Source organism: Malus domestica, chromosome 09, assembly GCF_042453785.1.
Source record: "Malus domestica chromosome 09, GDT2T_hap1".
Taxonomy (NCBI): Eukaryota; Viridiplantae; Streptophyta; class Magnoliopsida; order Rosales; family Rosaceae; genus Malus; species Malus domestica.
The window spans coordinates 12,181,155-12,204,159 of record NC_091669.1 but is presented as its reverse complement, the minus strand read 5'-3'; the positions used below and the strand labels follow the sequence as shown (position 1 = coordinate 12,204,159).

The window sequence follows — 23,005 nt, the reverse complement described above, 5'->3', positions numbered from 1 at the left end:
GCGTGGCCCTTAATTCTCGATTCCCTCCCCCTTCTCTGGGCCTCTTTGCTTTTTAATTTACATGTTTTTAATTTATTTTTAATTCTTGAGAAAAGAAAGCTCCGGTTTGTTCCTTCCTTTTTCATTTTCTCGCTGTTTCCTCCTCTTTTCCTCGCACAATGAAGTCTCCGATTCTCGGAACGAAAAATCAAATAAAATATTTATAAAAAAAAAAGAGAGAGAAAAACGACATCAATCAATCACTCAACCAATCAACGAAACAAACGATGACTCGTGATCCTCACGACCTCCATCATCGTCGTACTCCTCATTAACCCGAACGCCCCTCCCTCGCTCCCTCCCTCCCTCCAATCCATCGGACCCCCAAAGAAATCGCGATTTCAACTCCGACCTCGGCAACTGCGTCGTTTCAAACAAGTAGTACAGTCGTCGCTGTCGTCATCCGATCATGAGGCCGATGCAGCCGCCGCCCGGAACAAACCCAGCAGTGGTGGCCCCACCACCGAGGCGGGACAACCAGAGACGACGTCGTCACGACCTAACCCTACCGCTACCTCAGCGGGACACCTCGCTTGCAGTACCGCTCCCTCTCCCTCCGCCCGGTCCGAGCTCGGCCCAGTCGTCCTCGGCCCACAGCGCGGCCCAGCAGCTCATCAACTTCTCCGAGCTCGAGCGCTCCAACCGCATCGGGAGCGGAACGGGAGGCACTGTCTACAAGGCCATACACCGCCCGACGGGCCGGGTTTACGCGCTCAAGGTGATTTATGGCAACCACGATGACGCCGTGCGCAACCAGATCTGCCGCGAGATCGAAATACTCCGCGACGTCGACAACCCCAACGTCGTCAAGTGCCACGACATGTTCGACCACAACGGCGAGATCCAGGTTCTGCTCGAGTACATGGACGGCGGGTCGCTGGAGGGCCAGCACATCGGGAACGAGAAGGCCCTCTCCGATTTGGCCAGGCAAATCCTCAGCGGCCTCGCCTATCTCCACCGGCGGAAGATCGTCCACCGCGATATCAAACCCTCGAATCTTTTGATCAACGCGAGGAACCAGGTCAAGATCGCCGATTTCGGAGTGAGTCGGATTCTGGCTCAGACCATGGACCCCTGCAATTCTTCCGTCGGGACCATCGCATACATGAGTCCGGAGAGGATCAACACCGATCTCAATCACGGCCAGTACGACGGCTACGCCGGCGATATATGGAGCCTTGGGGTCAGCATATTGGAATTTTACATGGGTCGGTTTCCGTTCTCGGTGGCGCGAGGAGGCGATTGGGCTAGCTTAATGTGGGCTATTTGTATGTCTCATCCGCCTGAAGCGCCGCACAGTGCTTCCAGAGAGTTCAGGCATTTCATTGCTTGTTGCTTGCAAAGAGAGCCGTCTAAGAGATTGTCGGCGGCGCAGTTGTTGCAGCACCCTTTTATCTCCGGCAATGGCGGTGGCCAGCCCCAGCAACCCCATCAGAATCTTCACCATCTGCTGCCTCCACCGAGGCCTCTTTCTTCTTAGCTCAAATAGTGTACTTTCTTCTACCTTTGGTTTCGCTGCCCAGTTACTCTCCGCTGTTGGTTTTTTTCTTTCCTTTTTGATGATAATCATAATGATCATATGATGATTTTGTGTTTTTGCTGTTCGATTTGGAGAAATTGGGGAAATGGGTTGCCTTTGTTTTCTTGTTTTACCTTCTAATTGACTTTAATTTTTAAGTAATTAGACCCTTTTAGATATTATGTGATTGATTGGTGCGTAATTATGTCTCATTGGGCATTGGATTTTGGCTTCTGCAAATGTTTTTCCATTTTTGGTTAAACTTTTGTTGGGTTTTCCTGGGGAAAATCAAATGTTTGTTTTTTTGATAGAGGAAGGCGTTAATCTTTTAGGGTTGGATTAGATTTTGCCCTAGGTAGTTCATATCCATGCACACAGATCCATATCAATGATATCATCAGTCTCACAGAGGAGAGTTTAATGGAACTGGGAAGCTGCAGCTTTTACCTTTTCTTTTACGGAACTGGATCCTCTTCGGATCCAAGGGATCTGAGCCAACTGAACAATGTTTCCAGATCATTGAAATTTGATCAAACGGCTACAAATATAGGTTCCCTCTAAAGGTATAATAATTGTAGACATTGGATCAAATTTCAATGGTCCGGATGCATTATTCAGCGGGCTCAGATCATTTTGGATGCAGCAAGGATCCAGTCTCTTCTTTTACATCTCCTTTTCTCTTTTTGTCTGGATGGGTTTGTGTGTGTGATCAAGGAGAAGAACTTTTATGCAACAAGGACACCAAGGTGGTGCCCCGAATCAGTCACGCGATGCCATTTGACAGAAAGTTAAAACTTATGGCGTCGCGTGATAGATTTGGAGGATCGTCACCTGGTTGCATGTAAGTTTGAGTGGGTTGCATTTTCCTGAACTGTTAATAAGTATTACACTGGAATTGATCATTAATGAGCCTAGTTGCTAGGGTTTAAACAAAAAAAGCTATGGAAGGACATGTTAATAATGGAGGACACTGGTGTGTGATGAGGATTTATTTGTTCTTTGTCCCCTCCATCATCAAGGCTGTCAATATTCGTTTCTCTTTCTTTGTCGGTGAAATCAGTGGTGTAATTCTATTATTTATATATGTTTATATATGTTTTGATCACAAGTGAATATTCTGCACTAATCTACACTAAAAGAGAGAGAGGGAGGGAAATATTCGAATCCGGAAATTGTCGGTTTAAGAGAAAGATCAAAACTATTAGGGCAATCTGTCACTTGCAATCACGATGATTTGATTATTATTTTTTTATTTATTTGCTGCTGTTCGATTAGGTACTCGTAACTCATTTGCTTGTGCAGCATTTTGATTAAATTTGCATGCATAAACATTTATTGTTTGGAACAATATTATAGGCCTAATTGGATAAATAGTCTTCGTGATAATAAAGTATTCGAAGATAGTCTGTGTTAAAAAAATCAGACTTAAAACTCTTGCAATGAAATCTGTTTGGAATTAAGCCAAAATCAAAATTTCCGTCAATTTCTCCATTCAGCTTCCTTTATTTCTAGAGGGGTTAGATAGTGCAACCTCTTCAACGAGTTTCTCATCATTGTTGGTTTAGAAACTTACTAGCTGAATCTAACCAAGAACCAGCTTGAACTCCAACAATCTTATATGAGAGCAACAGTGAATCAAAGTCTTTGAGCACTGATTTGATAAATTTGTCATTTTTTTCTCTATTACACAAAACTTGATTTGATAAATAGATGAATTAAATCCATATCTTTTCTTTATCAGATTAGAACAAAAAAAAATCTCTTACTGAAAAAATCACAGGTGCAACTACAAATCTATACTAATTAATAAAACACTCATTGTCAACCAAAACTCTATGAAATAACCAGTTTAATCGTCTAATTAAAACAGAACATGAATAAGAAATATGGGACATAAATGTAATTTCACACAACTAAATTTTGCTGTGTTTTTTTTCAAAGTCTCATCTATATGTAATCCTAACATATTTCTAATTAAAAAAATAAAAAAATTTCCCGCACCCACGTTCTCTATCACTCTCTTCCTCTCTCCTTCTATTTCAAAAAATAAAAATAAAAAATTTCACACTTTGTGTGCCCCTATGCTAGTATTATATTAAAATAATCTACAATAAATCTGTTGCTCAGTAAATTCGAATTTTTTTTCTTTTTTTTTTTGATAAATAAAACTTAGAATTTCAGAGCAAAAATACGGTAGAGATGTAGATGACTTTTTCCTTCCCCTCCAGCCATATGCATCCCAAGTGCAAGACATGGTGATGGAGGTAACAGTTAAGTTGATTCTAAGCTATGGTTGGCCGCTTCGCAACTGGCAGTGGCCGGGGAGGAAGCTTTGGTTGAGAGTGGAGTCATGGCTTAGAAGTTTAACGAAGAATTAATGGAAAATTTTATTTTTGGGCTTAAATCCTGATTGACTTCACTATAAAGGGTTGCAATTCGGGTGTTTTTTTTTTTTTTAACCATGAGGCTACCTTCTATCTACCCTATTACCACGAGGACCGTTCATCCAATTAGGTCTAATATTACGTCCGCAATCTAGGATTCTACTTCGATGGCTATGAGCTCTGGATTCACAAGACCACATAATCCAAATCAATCCACGTCATTTAGCATTCATAACATTTAATGCTAATGAAATTTTTTTCCACATTTTAATATAGTTTTGGTGCTTTTAATTAAAGTGTAATTTAAGCCTTTAATGGTCCAAGTGATTATTTTTTAGAAGCCTCCATAAACCAACTTTCCTCAAAACCAACTTTCCTCAAAAGAGATTATTTTCCCAATTGGGTTACAATTCCGATTTCTTTTCGTTTGGATGATTGCGATAACGTGTGAATTTGGTGTATGAATGTATCTTAGGCTTTTATGACAGTGCATAATTTACAATCCAAATGGAAAAAGGCAAAGCCTAAAGTTGCATACCCATGTTTTTATCATATATAGGTTATGATCCAAGACAAACGCTTATAATGGATACTTTGACACACGATTTTATGAGTCTACTTCGTAATGTATTTCAACGATCTAACAATTTATCTTTTATGTCTTATCTCATAGGTTATGTCTAGCAAAAATCACCTAAATTCGAAATTATATAACCGTTGGATTAAGTTTAGTGTTTTTTGTAGAACCATATTCGTCATTTTCTTCATTACAATTAAATGTCTTAATGATTTTAAATTTATCTTATTTTTTTGCAAGAATCTATAAATGATGTAGTAAAATATAACTGTTGAACAGTTGAATACGGTACGAAATGAACTCCATGAAAACGTGTCATATACATATGCGTTTCCGTACAGTTTTCTTTGTGTAGCCCCTCTTTTGCAGTCTTGCCTTGGCCGTGTGGAAAGAGAGGAGACCACAGATTCACGTCATGACTAATAGGAGATGATGATCCACACCTATTCTGGGGAATGGATTTAAATGAGCAATGATCGATGAAAGGAATGTACATATATATTCTAATACAAGCGATATTCTGCACTAATTTATGTCAAATAAAGAAAAGTAGGTTTGAACTAACGATCCAATGAATTAATAAAAACTATAATCATCACGACAATTCACTGCTTGAAGTGTAGAACTACTTCCAAGGCAAGGAGTCAAGTATTATCTTCTAATTCCAAATTAATTTCGACACTCCCGCCCACGACTTGGGTTAATTAACCTCAAGGGCTGAACATTTAGGGTCTTTTCAAACTCTACCAATTACCAAAAGACAGCCATACTAAAACACTGTATTTAACAAAACCTAGCCCAATCACAGAATCTTTTATACCTAAACAACAAAGGGTACGTTCCAAACATTGGAAAAACTGCAACCAAATGCAGACATGGCAACATCCCCTCTTCCCACTTGGTTGCTTTTCCAATTGTCATGCCCCTAACCTAACACACATCAGCCTCTAATCAATGTATTCACTTTTGGATTTCCATGCATAGATAGCTCATAGCCCCACCCAAAACCTATCCACTGCTATCCACTCCAATCCAATCCAATCTAATCCTGCCTCTCCCACTTTTAGTACCACTTTTGTCCTGCAAGGGTTAAAGTAAATCATTTAGTCCCAACTTATATGGGATGGAACCAAAAGCAGCTCAACCTTTCATTCTCCTAACAGTAAAGAGCCTGGTTAATCAATCCACTTGGATGGGAGGGCAAAACAAACGCATGAACTCGACTGAAAGGGTAAATGCTTTTAACACTTGAGCTATCTTCTGCTTGCAATGCGTTTGGATCTCTGAGTTGCTTCAAGAGAGAGAAAGATATAATGTATGTCTATAAGTGACATCGTACGATCTAATTCAAATGTTCTCGTAGCCAAACAAGCTATCAGAATTAATGTGTTCACATGATCTAATGTCACAGAATTTCATATGGATGATCAATCACATTATGATAGTTGTTATGAGAATGCTAAGGAGACTCTTTTAAAGCTCGTTTGGATGTGCCTTTAAAATGACCGAACGTGTTTTTGGTGAATATATTTTTAGAACCAATCCTTAGTAAAAATGCAAGTAAATCCTGAAAAAAAACACTTAAAGTGCTTCCTGAAAGAAGCACATAATTGATGCTTCTTGTAAAAAGCACTTTAAGTGCTTTTGGAACCCAAAAACATTTTCTCTAAAAGTGCTTTTAGTAATTTCAAAAACACATCCAAACTAGCCTTTAAAATTTAGGTTTCTCTATAAATTTCTATCATCTCATGCTTTTAGCACAATATTTTATAATGTTAACACGGGAATTGACGTTAAACTGTGAAGTGATAAAGAATTCATAGATAGTCACATTTTGAAGGATTCCCCTTCGCATTTCTCATGTGTTATTTCAAAAGCAAAACGATGAGCATGCTTCATATACGGGAATATATACATATAATAAAACACGAGAAAACTAAGAAAATGGAAATGAAAATATGAATTATGAGGTCAACGATCTTTTTAGGGTAAATTACATAATACCCCATCAGGTTTGAGGTCTATTACAACCTTAAAATATTTCACTTTCATACCTCATGTACTATTTTATTTCAAAATAATACCTTCATTAGATTTTCCATCCATTGGTCTGTTAAATGCTGACGTGGCTGCCACGTGGCAAAAAAATAATTTTTTACACATTAAAAATATTATAATATTAACCCTATTAAAAAAAACCAGAAAAACCCGAACCCAGATCAGAACAAATGTGGCAACCACAAAAACCAAAAAAAAATAAAATAAAAAATTATAATAGGGTTAATATTATAATATTTTTAATGTATTAAAAAAATATTTTTTTGCCACGTAGCAACCACATCAGCACAAATATGGCAGCCACGTCATCATTTAACAGACCAATGGATGGAGAATCTAACCGAGGTATTATTTTGAAATAAAATAGTACGTAAGGTATGAAAGTGAAATGTTTTAAAGATGTTGTATAGGGTTGTAATAAATCTCAAACCTAATGGGGTATTACGTAATTTACCCATCTTTTTCACCAACGAAAGACATAAACTGAGAACGAAGCAACATTAAAAGCAATATAAAAGGAATTGACATTGACACTTCTACAACCAATTAAATTGATCAATTTTCACTTGGGATTCTGCAAGGAAATACGAAATGTTCATTGGATGATATCTATTGGGGTACACCAAAAAAAATGTCATTGATATCAAAAATCAATTACATGTTTAGCAAAACGACATGTGACCTGTCACGTTTTAATTCTGAAATACGTTAAGAATTGACTTTGGCAGAAGGACAAAACGATAAAACAGAGACATAGAGTCCACTGGAAATCATAAGATATATATGATAATCAATGGAATTAGGCAACAAATTAAACTAGAATAATAAGAGTAACTGAAACCCTACTCCCAAGTGCTCAAACCAAATATATATGTAACTCTGCAAGAAAAGACTGCTACACGACGGAATAATTTCCTGATCGAGTTGTTGCAAACTGGAAGAAACATGTGATGGGCAAGGGCGTTTTCAGGAAGTACGGAAATAAAAAGCGCATGAGTTTACGTGAAGACTATCAGCTGCATATAGCTGCGATTGAGGGCGGATTCATGAGAAAGGGCAAGCTCGAAAAAGGCTATTTTTGAGGACGTTAGAGTCAAGACTGCAGTGGCTAAACGAAGGGATAAAACACAAAATTCTCTTCACGCCAAAACAACGAATTTAAAGAAGAAGACACAATCGCGCTTGGGATGATTGCACTTGACTAACTATTAACCCTTATTATTTTAGGAGCAACGATTTATTTTTGATCGATGCTTGACAAACTGAAAAAAAAGTTGACGAAAATGGGAAAAAGAAGTATGAAAAAACTTGATAATATGTAATGGACCTAAACTGATAAGAAAAACACCTTAGATTAATCCTAATAATGAATCAAATTTGTGGTCTTAAATCTAATCATGATCGTAAGTGTTTTCAGTGACAAAAATTTGTTTTTAATTACCCAAGCTTGCTTCAGTTAGGTCTCATTGAAGTATACAAGACAAGCAACGTCGGAGATAACAATCTCTGAAAGCTTTTGGGACTGAATCCCAACTACTTACACGACGCCATGCACGTGGATCGCGGCTTACAACTGCTTGCCGCCAACTACTATCCGCCGTGCCTCAGTCAGAACAGGTAGTTGGCCTTCGTACCACCCTGATCCTGGCCCATTCACTCTCATTGAAAACGAGAAGATTGACATTCAAGCGTTTTCAACTTTGTTAGAAATCTTTGACAAAGTTTGACAAAGTTGTGCGTGATTTCTGCAAAGCTAAGGTTGCGTGTGAAAGGTGCTGATAAATTCGGAAAAGTCAATCTTTTGAAATTCGGAGAACGGTGCCTCTTCGATTTTTGAACAAATGGCCTTATTGCCTCTTCGATTTTTTAACAAGCGGCCCGGCTTTTGAATTTTGGGGAGAGGTGACTCTTCTTTTTATAGAGACATTAATTGTGTTCGAAAACATATTTAGAGAGTTGCCGCCGGTAGGAATTTCCTTTTTTTTTTTTTTGTATTTCTAAGAATTTGATTTACCTGACCTCTTCTTCCTTCATCATTTTTTTGCAAATGGATTGCCCATCTGATTGTCGTCTTGATTTGAATGCTGGGGAATATGCTGATGTGTCTTCTCCAGACATCATATGGCACCCATCATTCTTATCCCCCATCGGTCATCTTACAGTTGGAGACTCTGTGATGAAGAATGACATAACCGCTACGGTGGTAGCTAGAAATCTTCTCACCCCCGAAGGACAACAGGATCCTTTCCAAGTGGTCTGATGAGCTGGCTGTCCAAGACTCTTATTTATGTGAATTTTTTAGAGAAATCAATAAATGAGCTTTGTTTTACTTTTTTTTTTCACATGGCGCCAGAATCACCAAAAGACTTTATGATTTTTTTTATATTATTATTATTATTATTTTCACATGATGTCGTCCACCATCATTTTTTTTACTTTTTATTTTTTTGCTTTCGGCGGTGCTCACACCCACCACCATCATGAACTTTTTTTTTTTATTATTAATTTTTTTTTTTTACTCTTTTGTGCGTGGAGCACCAAACCTTCTTTTTGTATGTTTACTTTTTTTTTTCTTTACATGGTGCCTGAGGCACCTTTTGTCGGCCATATATATAACTTTTATAGATATAACTTATATATATATATATATATTAATTTCTTTTAACGTGGTGCCTCACCACTTTGCTCCACTATCCTAATTTTTTATTATATTTTTTTTATATAAATTGTGATGATGGGCTAAGGAATTTGCAGGGAAGGACGAAGACGGACGGAGAGCTGGAGTCAAGCTTGGTGGTAGTGCAAAGCGTCGAGCTTCACAATCGGCTAGTCGTTTGACGGCGGTTACTGAAGTTCTTCGCCGACTTTGATAATGGCGACCAAAGTGACGAACTTGAGGTAGTGCAAAGCGTCGAGCTTCACGACCGGCTAGTCGTTTGACGGCGGTCACTGAAGTTCTTCGCCGCCTTTGATCATGGTGGCCAGAGTGACGAGCTTGAGGTAGTGCAAAGTGTCGAGCTTCGCGACCGGCTAGTCGTTTGACGGTGGTCACCGAAGTTCTTCGTCGACTTTGATCATGATGGCCATAGTGACGAGCTTGAGGTAGTGCAAAGCGTTGAGCTTCACGACCGGCTAGTCGTTTGACGGCGGTCACTGAAGTTCTTCGCCGACTTTGATCATGGTGGTGACGTTGCCGTGAGTCTTGGTGCTTGGAGCTTTGCAGTGCGTCACTTTTTTACCGTGTGGCACTGTGCAAAAGACAGCAGCAGGATTTCGTTGTGTAATGCTTTTGGTCACAGTTTTCCCTCGGTGGTGACGTTGCCGTGTGGTGCTGTGCAAAAGACTGCGGCGGGATTTTGCTATGTAATGCCTTTTGGTCACAGTTTTCCGACGTTGCTGTGTTTTGCCACCGTTTGCTGCTGCATGAGGCTGCTGTACGAGGGCTGTTGCACTGCCGTTGCTGAGCTTTGAGTCAAGAAGCGCGCTGCCCGTGCTGATGTTGCCGATGCGGTTGGGGAGTAGGAGTTGACAGCAGGCTGATCACTGCGAACGGCGTTAGCGGAGGAGATGGTGACTTGGTCTACTTCAACAGCAAGGAGGAGATGCGGGAGACCTGTGGCGGTGCCGGTGTCTGCGACGTCGTTTGGATTTGCAGCTGGGTGTGCAATGGTGTTGAGGATGGCGGAGAAGCATGATGAAGCTTGAGGTAGTTGGTGGATGCTGAGGAGGAGGGCTGAGCTCAGAAGAGCAGCTGTCTCGAGATCCACGAGATCACTAGAGCTCCGGCGAGATCTACCAATTCCTAGCCACAGGACGGAGATGATGAAGCAGAGGAGCTTGGAGCATGACGCAGCCGTGGAGGGAGAAGACGAAGGAGTGGAGTTCGTGGTGCATGCAGGAAGTCTCGGACTTGAAGTGGACGAGGGCACGACGGGGCGTTGGTCTGAGTCCGCCGCCGCTGCTTGCAACTCAGCTTGCTCTTCCAACTTCATTCAGCCTCCATGGCTAGTTTGAAAAACCTGAGTGAAGTCGAGTGCTTGCCAGCAGCCTCAGACAGGTTAATCTCCTGCAGCCAGTAAGATGGCGAGGCAAAAACGTTGAACTTCTTCAGGCATGTTGGTCTAGAAACATCAGAAGAAGCGGTGGAGTCACTTCTCACAGACCTCCTTGATCTAGCCTCGGAAATCAGAGTGATGTTACCACCAAGTTTCGGAGCTGGGTTAATGGATGAGCTTGTACGCTCGGTCTTGGAGGGTCTTGTCGGTGTCAACAAAGAAGAAGCCGAGCCTGGTGCAGCTTCTGGGGACTTGAGCCGGGATGGGTCCTCTTCTTCAGCTTAGTGGGCATCGTACCTTTAGCAGAGCTTCTAGGATATGCGACTAAGTGCTAGCTTGTTTTGGATAGTATTAAGTTCTCTTAAGTTTCTCCAAGGCTAATTCTTGAGTTTTTCATTGTTGTGGTGATATTTATATCGCCAACTGGATTAGGATTTCAAAGAATTTTGTCCGAATATATATTATTTTGATGAACTAAATTTTCTGAGGTTACCACCATCCTAGTTTAGAGTCCTGGCTCTGCTGCTGCAACAAAGTACTGTTCTGTTGACACAAAATGTTGCTAGGGCTGTATCAATAGTATAATTTAGTGGATGATGATATGGGTTTTTTTTTAATAGAAGTATATTTTCCCTAGAATAATTTGTGTATCTCATTGATTAGACTCAGACTGTATAGGAACTAACAGAATTGGTTCTTGGTAAACTGTGCAAGCTATCTTTGGCTGGTCATTGGAATTTTGAACACGCATTTCTCGAGGTGTTTAATTTACTAGATCATAACATTATGGGATTTAAATCCCCTAACAGCATCAGTCTGACCCCATTAAGTGGGATAAGGCTTTAGTGTTGTTGTTGTAACAACATCAATTTGCTTCTCTATTCCTACTTGTTTACTAGTTAGTCTCTATGGTCATGTGTCTGGTTATGACTTGTACAAAGTAAGCTGTTTTTCTATGGGACTTTGATCATATCAATTAGTCTAATGAAGTTTTTGTGCCATTAATTGATTATATGTCAGCTTACTAGACTGTTTACTGGACATCCTGAAAGATTCCCAGTGCCTGTAGCCCGTTCTTTGTAGTGTCACTTAATACACTTCTTTTTGTTGATTATGAAAATGAATAGGTAGTTCCTCTTGTTTTCAACGTAGGAACTTTGGTAACCTTACTGAATCACTGATCCAAGTAATCTTATACCTTTGAGCCTCTGTTTTTGGTTTTGCCTCAAGTGAGCTCGTTGTTGGATTGCAGTTGGGGGTCTGTTACATGCCACATTTGGAAATGCAACAGAAATGATTATATCATTATATGCATTAAAGAACGGAATGATAAGGGTTGTTCAGCAGTCTTTATTGGGATCAATCTTGCCCAACATGCTCTTAGTGCTCGGATGTGCCTTCTTCACTGGTGGAATCATTCATTACCAAAAAATTCAGGTTTTCAACAAGGTAGATCTTCAAATTTTGTTGAGCCTTGGACCCTGAAATTTTCTGCTCTGTGAGCTCTTTGACGCTGTTCATCTTGATGTCATGACATTTACATCCGAATGTGGCTACTTTTGCAACAGTCTGCCGCCCTTGTGAATTCCGGATTGCTGTTGATGGCTGTCATGGGGTTAATGTTTCCAGCTGTGCTTCATTTTACGCACTCAGAGATCCACTTTGGGAAGTCAGAGTTGTCTCTTTCAAGGTTTAGCAGCTGTGTAATGCTAGTGGCATATGCAAGTTACCTCTTCTTTCAACTTAGAAGTCATCATAATCTTTCTAATTCCATTGAGGAGGACAGTCAAGTTTGCTTAAGTTTTTCAAAAGATCTAGAATGTCATTGTTTTTCTATTTTGAACACTGTGTGTTGCTGTGTTAGTTGCTGAAGTTTATCAAATGATGAATTCTTTGTATTTTTTAAATCTTGAATGAGCTTCGGTTTTTAATATTAAAAAATTTCATGTTTAAGGGAATTATCTTATTAATTTTGTTATGATTTTATTTTCCATAAAGAAGAGCGTTTACTGGTTCCTTCTGTTTTCTATTGAAAATGTAAAGCTAATACTTGGATTGGTTCTTGGGACCATTTTCTGACCTAACTCCATTCAGTTGTATAATTTCTCTTTGGAAACTGTTTCAGGAAGGAGTCGGGGGTGAAGATGAATCCGATGAGGAAGAGGCTCCTGAGATAACTCAGTGGGGAGCAATTGGCTGGCTTGCTGTTCTAATTGTCTGGGTATCTGTTTTGTCTGGATACCTTGTTGATGCTATCCAGGTAACACTTGCTTCGTATACTAGCCCACTGTGCTCCGGGTGCGTAGTTTCTGAGCTGCTATTGTGCTGACATTTTGCACTTCCATTTTCTGTGTGTGATTGTGACGCACATTTTTCCTTCTTGTTTTACTACTTCCAATTGTAGGAAATGCTGCAGAGCATGCAAGTGCTATCATGTTTGCCATGAAGGACAAGCTTGTGAGTGCTTTGAATCCAAGTTTTGTAAACCTCAATTTATAGATTCCGTTTATTTTATTGACGGAATTAATCTTTCCGCAGGATATCACACTTGGAGTTGCAATTGGATCATCTACACAAATATCCATGTTTTTTTTAATATTCAATGTTGCTCGATGTGAGATTCATTGCCTTTATATTTGTAGGAAGGGACGTCAAACTACTTTAAAGGCTTGATGCTTATTCTGTGCTATCTCATAGTTGCAGCCAGTTTTTTTGTACACGTCGATCCTTCGTAAGGTGAGTCACAAGAAACTTACTGAGCTATACACTTTCACAAGTGTTGTCACCCGTGAAAAGTTATCTTCATATGCAAGGGCATTACGGGCCTAAACAAACATAAGGATCTCTTTTCAATTGGTTTAGTTTGTGACATGCCCCTAATTTCTGGCACACGGTTGAAGCCACAATTGATGGAAACTAACACATCGTGCACACGATCCATCAAGTTTCGATTGTGTCAAATCAAGCCTTGCACCCTTTTTATCGTATTAGTTCTTTCCTGAATACATAGCACACACAAGCGATATCAGACGGTATATGTGAAAGTACACGGTTAAAAGACATGCTGAGTGCTTTCTCTGTTACTGTATCTGCTTTTCCTAGTTGTTGTCGAAACTGAATCACTAACACATCAGTTACATTATTGACTCGATATTCAGTTAACATATTTGTTCTCAAGTATCTGTTTTTGGGATTCGTTGCAGATGGTAATTAAACTAACCATTGGAGTCGTGGCGTAGAATGTAACAATCTACGTAGTATCTTCGATTTTTCGTGCAAAAAGGTGGTAGGAGATATGCAGGAAGCTACTCTTCCACCAATCGTCAAGCCATGTGTTCCGTTCAATATGTTTTATTTTTTGTTCTTGATCATGTGATGGAAAGTCCATGTGATCTCCCAGAGCATCAAAAGTTTGGAAACTTGTTCAGCTTTGTATAACAGAGCAGTTTGATTCTCTTCAAAAGCATGAGCATTCAGCTGTAACCCCTTGTTTTTCACTTTTGCTATAGCTTTTCACAAAATGACTCCTCTTTGTCAAATTTGGTCCTTGATATTAGGTTTTCCTTCTATCCCCATTCGATTTTCTCTTTTGTGTCCTCTCTGAATAAGATTCAGTCTAATCCACCTTTTTCAAGATAGTTTCGTTATTGACTAAGAGAGATTTTAAACCACTCGAATCTACGGAGAAAAAATTGAATTTGGATGCAAGAAGGCTAGCACGCTGCTCATTAGCAAATGTCAAATCAACTCTTGAAAAGAAAATTCTAAACTCATAGAGTATAATTAACAGAGTTGAGAGTTTGAAAACTACAGGCATAACCAAGTTAATAAAAGCAATTTATTTTCTCTCAGTTAAGTTTGAATTTTTTTTCAGTAGTTTAGATTATATTGTAAATCTCTTTGAAAAAAAGGAATTTCATAAAATAAAATGTTGGAAATTTAGAGTAGAAATTTTATTGTCCTACATTGGTCACTACCAAAATGTTCCTTCACTTTATAAAGTCTTGTCCCTTATAGATAGTAATTAGTGTGATGGACCATGGAGAATAAAATTGAGCTTAACCTTGGGGTTGGGCTTTCGGGTGTACTAAGTAATTGATAATTAATATATATAATTAATCTTGGGTTCTAAAAATTTAATTTTTTAATTTTTTATTTTTTATTAATTTCGAATTTAATTATTTATCTATTTTTTATCAACAAACTCATATTTTCAGATGAAGTCTGAAGGGATGAAAGAACGCAGAGCAAAGCACCCCTCTGAGAAGATGGCTTTCAACAGACGCATCCCATTTACCTGTTGCGAACAGACATGATCCTATTATATATACATCAATCTGTATGACATTTAGAACATAGAAAAAATCAAAATCTTCTTCTAGAATCCCAAACATTCTTACTGAGAGAACCACATCGAAATTCGCCAGAAGTCAAATTTTTCGATGCTGGAATTTTGACTTTGATCGTTGAATCCTAGTGAAACAGACAACCGTAGAATTACAAGTACTGAGTAGAGACGAAATTTTTGTTTCAAGGACATTGCGGTACGCAAGCCTCAATCTTCAAGTTGTCTATTTAATATTTTTATTTTGTTCATACTCTGTTAATTTATCAATTCGTATTTATTATTTATTAGCATATAAAAATTATCATTAATTGTTGATATATATCCAACAAAAAATACCAGCAATCGACTCCTCTTCAGCTTGTTCACTTCGAATAATGCAAAAATTCAACAATTCTATGCGAATTCCTTCCTCTTTTTTCCTTCATGTTTTTACTGGGACGACTTATTTTTTGGCTAAAAAAAGGATTATTTTTAATAAATGAATGTATCATAAAGAGTTGTGCTGGGAAAAATTTCACAGCTTTTACAATAATAATAAAAAGATTTCACAGCTTTTATCGGTAGGTGGTGCAACTCGAGCTCAAACTACGAGAAATTTTTTATAGGATTGATTGACTCGAACAACTTTTCAAATAGAATTATTTAATTACATGGACCTAACTGTGAGGTTGCTGCAAAAAGCAACAAAATTTATGTTTATGTAATTACTAAATTGTTCATGTTTTTTATTTTTGTTTAGTTTTGGTGAGGGGGTTAAAATGGTAATTTCATGGAGTTGTGATTGACAACCAAGTTTCTATTAATAGGTAGTTTAGATATGTACAAAATCAAACATACTAAGATTGAAAATAAGCATACCAATCAACAAATGTGTACAACATTAAACGTAATAAAACTAAATATAAATATACCATTCAACAATGTGTATAACAACAAATGCACCCGACGATTGTGTACACATAATATAATCGTTTTGTTGAATACATGGATAATTTTATTTGGGAGGAGATGTGGGTTAAATTTTCAAGTTTAGCAATTACATCAGTACAAAAGTGGAACTCACTGTTATCATGTCATCACTTAACGGCAAACTCAACATATTTTCTAATAAGGTTTTGAACCAGCCTTAGAGACCTTTTTTCTTTAAAGAAAGTTCATTTTTGATGATTTACAGAATTTGAGTTTTGTTCAATTCTTTATGTATGACATTGAAATGAAGTAATAGTAAATATATGAGATTGAAATAGTTTAAAGATGTATGAGATTGTAATTGCACATAAACCTGAATGTGCAAAATGTAATTTACCCTTAATTTTTTTCACATGAATTATAATTGGAGGGTTACAATCATCTTTTTATGTAATTTTAGTTGACAAGGGGTTTTCTATTAATTATTATAGACATATGTACAAGATCAAACGTACTAAAATTAAGAATAAGCATAGCAATAAACAATGTGTACAAAATTAAATGTAATAAAACTGAAAATAAACATACCATTCAACTATGTGTACAACAACAAAGGCACCCGACGATAGTATACACGTAATATGTTTTACCAAATAATACTGTGTCAAAGACAAAGACAAGTTTAAAAAAAATAAAAACACTAAAAAAAGAATAATAATTTGACCAATAAAAAGTTGACCGAAGAAAATGAATTTTTTTTATTGTTCTGTTGAATACATGGATAATTTTATATAGGGGGTAATTAAATCTTCATTCACCAAGTGAAGATACGCATCAGCTTCTCGGTGCTCTATAAAAAGGAAGCATTTCTTTCATTAAGAACTCATCTCAACTCAACATTTTCTCCCTTAGCTTGTAACTGATTTCTTTGATCTTAGTTTTTGAGTTTCGAGCTATGGAAGCAGTGGCTACTCAAACAACCATGGAGACCACGAAAGTAACAAGCATCAAACCGCTTGCTGAATCCCCTGCTTTCAGCTCTCTTCCTTCTGCATATATGTTCAATGGAGACCCCAGTGACGAAGCAGATCCTAACGATCCTGAACTCACAATTCCTGTAGTTGATATGTCTCTTCTCACATCGGGGTCTCCTGATCAACGGTCCAAAATCATCCATGAAAATTTGCCAAGAATGGGGATGCTTCATTGTAAGCATAAAACCATATATTAATTATTCTGAAAATGAGAGTTTCCCCCTTAAAACTTATTTTCTCTCACTTAAAACCCATCCTCTTTATTTTTTCAGACATAAACCCCATTTACTAGAGTCCAACTAAGCAAATTTCCTTAACAAGCTTGGTATGTCAGTTTTTATAATTCTTGTGTTCCTAAAATACCCTCATAGAGCGTAACATAGGTTAGATTTGACTTATAATTAATAATAAGTTTTTCATTTTATTATTTTCGATGCAATTAAATGTCAATTAACCTATTATTTGATTAGGCTTTTTTTCTCAAATTTTTTTACCAAAAATTGTTTTATTATGAAACTAGCTTACCTTATTAGCATGCAATACATAATATAAATAAAAAAAATATTATGGTGTTTTACGTTGAGACATGGACAAAAATAATTTCTGTCAAAAAAATTATACAAAATAATGGTTGTATTTTTTTCTTTCCATAGAAAATAACAAGGAGTGAAGCCTGCGCGATGCTGCAGGTTTCAAAACTGTCTTAAACGTGTAAAAAGTAGGACATATATACGTGAGAAAATATGTGCCAAAGAGTAGGGTTATATACATATATTACATGAGAAAATTGAGGATGCTAATATGGCACAGTTAGAGAGTGCTATTTACATTCTTATATTACATGACAAAAAGTAGTATAGTTATTTAAAACAAAGACTCTGGCTTATCACTTGCAGCCATGTTTCCAATTGCTCAATTGCTTGTGATTTCTTAATTTTTGTTCTCTAATCAAGGGAAATTACAAAATCATATTGAAAACCCCTATTGAAGCACATTAATAATCTAACTAATGAATGTGATTCGAGAAATAAACCTTGTTAAAGTGCAATCGATCAGATCCCATCCTTGCATTGCTGGTTCCAACACGGCACTCTGTACACAAAATCCCAAAAAAAAAAAATTCAATAAGTAACCTACTTAATAGATTAATGTAGGCATATGTGAATTTGAATGGCTTAAAACTCAAAAATTGCGAAATTTTATAGAAAAGTTTCGATCAGACCTTATTTCAAAAACATACCTCTGTTCTTCCTCAGGCTGCGGAACAACTCATCCACCAAAACTGATTTAAAACATCTGTTTCGAGCCTAATCATTATGAGTCAATTTGGAGATTTGATAAAAGATCTCAGAAGTTAAATGAATAATTCAGATAAAAAAAATAATATCAAAAGAACCCAAACTTCAAAAGAAAAATTGTCCTAAATCCTGCAAATTTAAACGAAGAATTCTAAAAAAAAGGTAAATCGATCTAATAAAGACATGAGTAAATTAATTTCATAAATATGAAATCATAAGCATGTGATTCCTAATACTACTGTTGGTATGAACAGTAAATTAATTTATGAGTAAATTGATTTCGATTAGCTTTAAAACTTAACCATTGCACACCAAATTCACAGCCTAAGCAAATTTGAGGGTGTAGAGTAAGAATATCACCTTCGTGGGACCCAAAAGGTCGAAAAGGCCTGAAACCGGTAGGAGAAAACTCAGATCTTTGTCCGAAAAACCCACTGCGAGCTGGGTTTATGGAACTCCTCGGTCTAGGGGCAGATTCGAGCATGCAAAACTCGAATGTTTTTGTTGGGACTCTCCTAAGTTGAATATATTGAGATAACACTCTGAAAGAATAGATGCAAAGTTGCAAATACACACACACACAAAACCTTAGACAATCCCTCCAGCTTAAGGGCATTCATATGCAGATTATATAGTTTCCTTCAAATATATATATGAATATAAATATATGAATTAATCAACCTTCTTCTCTCTTATGAATGCTTATTCTACTTATCATTGATATATATATATATATATAAGTTCAGGCATTCTCCTCACTATGTCCTCAAATGTGGATTGGCTAATTTTCAATTCAACTGATGCAAAAAGTACTATATATGTTTTGAGTTTATCAACGTAAAGATGTAAATAGTACTACATACATCAAACTGGTATGATGTATGCACTTGGAATCATACATTTATTACGTAGATGATTTGTCCTAAAACAATCACAACCTCAAACAACTAAAGTTTAGAGAACGAACTCTGAGTATCAGAGTACTTGACTCATCTCACTCTTTGCATAAAACATTTAAAAAACCAAATGCCAATTATTAAAATGGAAAAATCAAGTACCTAGCATCTTATCTAGACATTCAAGATGGTAAACAATACTTTTGAACACCCACTCTAAATATGACAACTATCAGCAACCCTCAACCTTGTAACCTAAATCAAGCTGGTTTCAAATAAACCAATAGAAAACCAAAATATCAGTGTTTGGGAAGTAACCTTATTTGAAATACCATTAAAAAAAAAGAGTATACTTTTAGGCAAATATTGTTCAAAAACAGAAATATAATTCATGATACTTGCCAAAAGGAAAATACCTCTCGATTACATTTCTTTCCTTCACAGCTCACAGACTTTCTCCTTGACAAAGTCCTAAGATAAAACCAAAAAGGAAAATTGGTCACAACTGATGCAATTTATCAATAAAAAATCACCGGAAAAAACAGAACTCAGATTCCACAATAAGCAAAAGGTAAGGAAAAAAGTGGATTTATTGAAGATTTGGAAATCCTACAGACACAAAGGTGAGAGAAAATCCTTCAAATAATTGCTTTGTTTCAACATGACCATTACTTTATGTGGCTGGAGACGATTGGTGGTAAGCTCACACAAAATTTGCAGATTAAACCACAACTACAATTGAAAAACAACGATATGGGATCACATTGATCATAAATTATTATCTGCAACTCAAAAAAAAAAAAAGAAATTATTATCTGCAACTTAAAAATAAAAAGAGAGATAGAAACTTGCCGGAAAAACGAGAACCCTCGCCGAAGGGAAGATGATTGGTGGCAAAGGGGAGGTCCGATTCGCAATAGATGCAAAATTACAGATACACACACACAAAACCTTAGACAATCCCTCCAGCTTAAGGGCATTCATATGCAGATTATACAGTTTCCTTCAATTCATCTTAAAATGAACTAATATTGAACATGCAATACCTTAACGTATCTCCTAAGAGTGAGAGAAGTTGTTTCCAGGTAACGGAGAGGCTCAATTCATCGGCGATCGGCAGGAATTGGGTCGCTGGAAAATATGTATGAAACCCTAACTATTGGTTACACGAAAACAACGACAAAATTGGCAAGAGCTTGACTAAGAAGAGTGAGAGGGATGGGTTGGTAGTGGTTCAGAGGAGTGCAGTGGTCGTTTTACAGTAGTCGTGGTGAGTCGCGCGCGGAAAGGAATAGGAAGGCAGAGGATATATAAACAGTGGCAAACTTGAAATAATAGAAACTAAGAGAGGGTAAAATCGGAACAACACTGTGCTTATGAACAGTGTTTCAAGGCAAAATGTGTTTTAGTATATATTGAATTTACCTATCTATATGTTAGTACCCACTTAGAATAGAAATCCTGTAAAAATAATTTACCTACCCCATAGGTGTGATATTGTAAAGAAAAAAATGTATATGATTACTTTGGATATTATAAGTAATAATATGACAGTATTATTTGTATAGGTAAATTAATAAGTAGATTGGTAAATTAGTATGTACTACAAAAATGCAGATAAATTAGCTTGTAACAAAAGAATGTATGTAAATTAGTGATTTTTTTTTAAATATAGGTAAATAGTTTGTATCAACAGAATGTAGGTCAATTAGTTTGTATCAAAAGAATGTAGGTAAATTAGTGAATTTTTAAAATATAGGTAAATAGTTTGTAATACGTGGTTTTAAAACAGGAGCTCAATTGCTCATTGCTAGCATAATTGAAGGTGAGTAATAATAATATTTATTGACATATTTAGGTCATTGTGGCTTATGTTGTAAATATTTCATAAGGATATGTCATTTATTTTCCAACATGGCAGACTATTTGAATTTTGGATTTTATTTGGATGTTTAATATGAGGTGGGTTTTTGTCTAGACAATATTAGTTACAAGGGCCTATATCTAAACAACCCATTAATTATTATTTCAGGAGTGATGTTATTAGATACACATAAAACTAACATACTTGCTAATGAAATCACACACTTACTGAGAGAGTCTACTCAACATTTTTGTTTATTTTTAGTACAACGATATATTAACACTAAGGCGTAGATTGTGGGCTAAGCCAATGGTTCATCCATAATAATTTGAAATCTAACTCGTCATCTACGTGAGTCAAGCGAAAGACTTCTCACTTAAGAGAAATAAAACACCACGAGACCTTAGTGTTAAGTGGCACCCTAAGTTAACCCTAAAGCATTATTGTTATTTCAGTTTATGAAGCATTATTGTTATTTACTTCTATGTCCGTAGGTACGTAGTAATTAGTTTTCTATACATAAAACCAATACTTAACTAATCATCATGGTTTGCAGGCCATTAACCACGAAGTACCACCGAGCTTAATGAAGGCGATGATCGATGCATGCCATGGATTTTTCACTCTCCCAGACGAAGAAAGGGAGGAGTTCAAATCTAGTAACGATGTGCTAGAGATGTTCAATTGCGGGACAAGTTATAATCTTGACTTGGATAAATTCCTTATGTGGAGGAATTTCTTCAAGGCCAGAGTACATCCTGAGTTTTATGCCCTAAGCAAACCGGCTGGCGTCAGTGAGGTCTCGTTGAAGTTTAGCCAGAAAACAAGACAAGTAGCATTGGAGATAGCAAGAGCAATAGCAGAAAGCTTGGGATTGGATCCCAGCTACATACATCATGCCATGAACACGGATCGTGGATTTGAAATCCTCGCCGCAAACTATTATCCGCCTTGCCCGCAGCCAGAAAGCGCCTTCCCCGTCATACTGATTCTGGCCTGTTCACTCTCCTAATCCAGAACGAGATGAATGGCCTCCAGGTCGAACACAGCGGAAAGTGGGTCACTATTGATGTCCCTCCCAACTGTTTCTTTGCCCAAATGGACATTCTAACTAACGGCAAGTACAAGAGCTTGATCCATCGGGCCACCTTGAACAACAAAGCTACAAGGATCTCTGTTGTCTTTTCGCATGGACCATCTGCGGACACAGTTATCGCACCGGCGCCGGAGTTGCTGGAAAAACACGGCCAAGCTCCCAAATATATTGGAATGAACTATATAGAATACATGAAAATTCAACTGAGCGGCAAGAGCTACCAGAAGTCAACCTTAGATCACATACGATATGAGCATGCAGGCTGATCAGTTGATAAGCTTTTATAGAGGCCCAAATTATTAAGATGCAACTTTCATTTTCGTTTGTTACGTAAAATAAAAGTTACAACTAAAAAACCTTAAATTCGAACGAGGTGTCATGTGTTGAAGAATAAAATAGGAATAATTTGGTGTTGTGTTTATTTCCTACCTTTAGGAGGAAGTAATATTTAGATTCCCTTGTCCTTGTGGATTTAGGTTTTCTTCTATAATATGATTGATTTTAGTTCATGTTTTTGAGTTATCCTTGTATCTTAATTTTCTATAATTTCCTCTTTATAGAGAAGAATAAAAATTACGAGTGTGTGTGAGATTATAAGAAACTTATCAAATTTTTATGGGAATTGTTATTAAAACTTCAAAAATCTCATTCTACACTTCAAACTTCTATATTATGAAAGAAAAATACACTTGTAAGGAGTGTATAATGAGATTTTTGGAGTGTCAATAACATTTCCCTTTCTTTTATAAATAATTTACCCACTTTTAAGATAATTTACCACTCTTCGATGTTAGCATTTGTGCATCATTGACTCTCTTTTTTGCACTTAATCTTATTATTGAAAAAAAAATAAAATCTTACATATGGATCGGATTTGTGGCAACATAAAAAAGACGCTAGTTTTAACGCAAGTCTTAAACCATTAGAT

At 37.0% G+C, this 23,005-nt stretch overlaps 4 protein-coding genes and 1 long non-coding RNA gene across 5 annotated transcripts; 4 read left to right on the top strand and 1 right to left on the bottom strand.

Moving 5' to 3' along the window:
• The first annotated feature begins 76 nt into the window (after positions 1 to 76).
• LOC103443229 (mitogen-activated protein kinase kinase 5-like) lies at positions 77 to 1,720 on the top strand. Its single transcript, XM_008382039.4, has one exon. The coding sequence runs from the start codon at positions 449 to 451 to the stop codon at positions 1,517 to 1,519; it is 1,071 nt and encodes a 356-aa protein (XP_008380261.1). The 5' UTR covers positions 77 to 448; the 3' UTR covers positions 1,520 to 1,720.
• Positions 1,721 to 9,833: 8,113 nt separating this feature from the next.
• Positions 9,834 to 11,274, bottom strand: LOC139188028 (uncharacterized). The gene is made up of 2 exons (XM_070804962.1): positions 9,948 to 11,274; positions 9,834 to 9,863 (listed from the first exon to the last, which is right to left on the bottom strand). Exon 1 carries the CDS (start codon positions 10,567 to 10,569, stop codon positions 9,955 to 9,957), a length of 615 nt encoding a protein of 204 aa, XP_070661063.1. The 5' UTR covers positions 10,570 to 11,274; the 3' UTR covers positions 9,834 to 9,863; positions 9,948 to 9,954.
• Positions 11,275 to 12,913: 1,639 nt separating this feature from the next.
• LOC139188029 (uncharacterized) lies at positions 12,914 to 13,351 on the top strand. The gene is made up of 2 exons (XR_011571137.1): positions 12,914 to 13,089; positions 13,171 to 13,351. It is a non-coding gene; the product is annotated as an uncharacterized lncRNA (long non-coding RNA).
• Positions 13,352 to 21,567: 8,216 nt separating this feature from the next.
• Positions 21,568 to 21,993, top strand: LOC103443314 (2-oxoglutarate-dependent dioxygenase 19-like). Its single transcript, XM_008382128.1, has one exon. The coding sequence runs from the start codon at positions 21,568 to 21,570 to the stop codon at positions 21,991 to 21,993; it is 426 nt and encodes a 141-aa protein (XP_008380350.1).
• Positions 21,994 to 22,004: 11 nt separating this feature from the next.
• On the top strand, positions 22,005 to 22,343 carry LOC139187774 (2-oxoglutarate-dependent dioxygenase 19-like). The gene has a single exon (XM_070804361.1). The coding sequence runs from the start codon at positions 22,005 to 22,007 to the stop codon at positions 22,341 to 22,343; it is 339 nt and encodes a 112-aa protein (XP_070660462.1).
• Positions 22,344 to 23,005: the final 662 nt, after the last annotated feature.